General features: G+C 48.7%; 1 protein-coding gene across 1 annotated transcript in view; it reads right to left on the reverse strand.

Annotated features, from left to right (window-relative positions):
- Positions 1-2,047, reverse strand: part of asns (asparagine synthetase (glutamine-hydrolyzing)) — an 18,208-nt gene that overhangs the window by 13,932 nt on the left and 2,229 nt on the right. Inside the window, exons 3-5 of the mRNA XM_015403565.1 lie at positions 1,347-1,584; positions 1,093-1,278; positions 920-1,021 (exon numbers count right to left, since the gene is read on the reverse strand). Coding sequence (XP_015259051.1) covers positions 920-1,021; positions 1,093-1,278; positions 1,347-1,584 — 526 coding nt within the window. The remainder of the gene's footprint in view (positions 1-919; positions 1,022-1,092; positions 1,279-1,346; positions 1,585-2,047) is intronic.

A 2,047-nucleotide genomic window follows, 5' to 3' on the forward strand; every position in this document is an offset into this window, starting at 1 on the left:
TGGAAGAAACGTGTTTGGAAAGTTACCATAAAATTAGAGCTGAAACTAATGATTAATCCGCTAATTGATTAATCTGTTTATTTTTACGATGAATCGAATAATAATCAGATCAGTCAAAGGTTCCTGAAAGAAGATTTTGTACGAAATGAAAGCAGGTGAAACAGAAACGTTTCCTCTTGAGGAGTTCTGGATGGAGAATATTGAAGGACAAAAACTTTTTTTTATCTTAAATGCAAAATGTTTACATATTTTTTTACAATCTTGGTTATAATTCCTGCTCTAAGTGGGTCGCTCTGTCGGCTAAAGGTACATTTTAGTGGCCCTATACTCCAGTTAACGATTAATAAATTACTTAACTAGTTGATCGATTATTTAAATAATCGATTAATATGATTCATTGTTTCAGCCGTCGATAAAATACATGAAATGTGCGACACAGAGTAACTACAGCCCAGATGCTAAACTGTGACATCGTTGCATCATTTCATTGATTAGAGTTTTCAGCCTTCATTGTACAGAGTAGTTCAGGTTAAGTTTTTAACTGAATTCAGTTTGATTTGAAGCTGAATGATTTTTATTAATAAGCTCTTATATTTTGAATTATTCGGCCTCAGCAGATGGCCGCTCACGCTGAGCCTGGTTCTGCTGCAGGTTCCTGTTCAAAGGGAGTTTTTCTCTCCACTGTCACACTGATTTTACTTCTTCTACTGCGGTGAACAGAAACCTGTTTCAGTCCATGACGTCGTCCAGCTGAGCTCATAACAATGATCGTCTCCGTTATCAGGCTATCATCGTCATATCAGGTCATCCTGGATGGGGAAACGTTCTGGAAACATCTGGACCGTCTGGATCACAGCGAAGGTCTAACAGAGGGAGGAACTCATCACCGTTCATCTACGGCCCAGACGGCAGACATTACCTGACAGGAGACAGCCGATGCGTCTGTGGGCCATCAGGCGTTTCCGCACGGCGTTCTCAAACAGACTCCTGATGTTACGCTTCACCGTTTCCTCAGCGAAACCTGGAGAGACGCGTCGGTTTGACTTTAGCTGCAGTGAGGAAGGCTGGGAGCGGAGCAGGCGGAGGACTCACCTGACGACAGTCCCTCCACCGCGTCGTAGAGGGCGTGAGCCGGCTCTCTGGTGCAGCAGTGGAACTCCTCAAACTTGACGGACTGAACTTTGCCGTTCAGCTTCAGGTCGAAGACCTCGTAGTGTCCAGGCAGGAAGGGGGCGATGCTGGCGGCGGTCTCCATGGAGTGGGTGATCTCTGAAAGGCCTGCGATCAGAAGGACAGGTTAGCTGCCGTCCACAGAGACGCTGGACGGTTCCAATCCCTCCGCTGACCTTTGGCCTCCGAGCAGACCGCCAGGAAGCCGTCATCAGTGAGGAACTTGAACAGCGGGCGGACGCCATACGTGTCCCTCCCCAGGTGGACCTTCCTGTTGGCCGTGTCCAGCAGGATGAAGGCGAAGACTCCGTCCAGGAGGGACGCCATCTTCTTGATCCCAAAGCGGTCGTAGAGATGAAGCAGCACCTCGCCGTCCACCCTGGTCTGATAGTCAAAGTCAAACTGCGTCTTCAGCTGAAAGGAAACGGAGCAGAACCAAAACTATCGTCAGCAGCTCTATGATGCACAACATCTGGGTTCAGCTCAGGAGCTGCGGTCCCCAGGGGCCAGGAGGCCCCCACCCTCACATCAACAGGTCAGACAATCAGTCAAACCGTTCCCACAAAGCATCCACATCTCCTGGTCGGCTGCAGAGTTTCCTCTGACCCCTCAAAGCAGCTCAACACCACAATCATCCCTCCACCAAACTTTCTATGGGTCACTGTGGAGTCAAGGTAAGACTGCTGCACCATGAACCCCACTGGCCTCCTCTAAGGTACTGAGCCGGACCCGTCCTCCATCGCCTGCATGTGAAGGTTCTGATTGTTCTACAGCTATAGAGGAGACTGGATCAGCTGTGATGATCTGGAGGGACGGCCAGACCCCTGCTGATCAGGACCTGTCATTCAAATCCCAGATCAAAGAGGTTTCTAGAATT

This window comes from Cyprinodon variegatus, unplaced genomic scaffold (assembly GCF_000732505.1).
Source record: "Cyprinodon variegatus isolate N-32 unplaced genomic scaffold, C_variegatus-1.0 Scaffold1522, whole genome shotgun sequence".
NCBI classification, from domain to species: domain Eukaryota; kingdom Metazoa; phylum Chordata; class Actinopteri; order Cyprinodontiformes; family Cyprinodontidae; genus Cyprinodon; species Cyprinodon variegatus.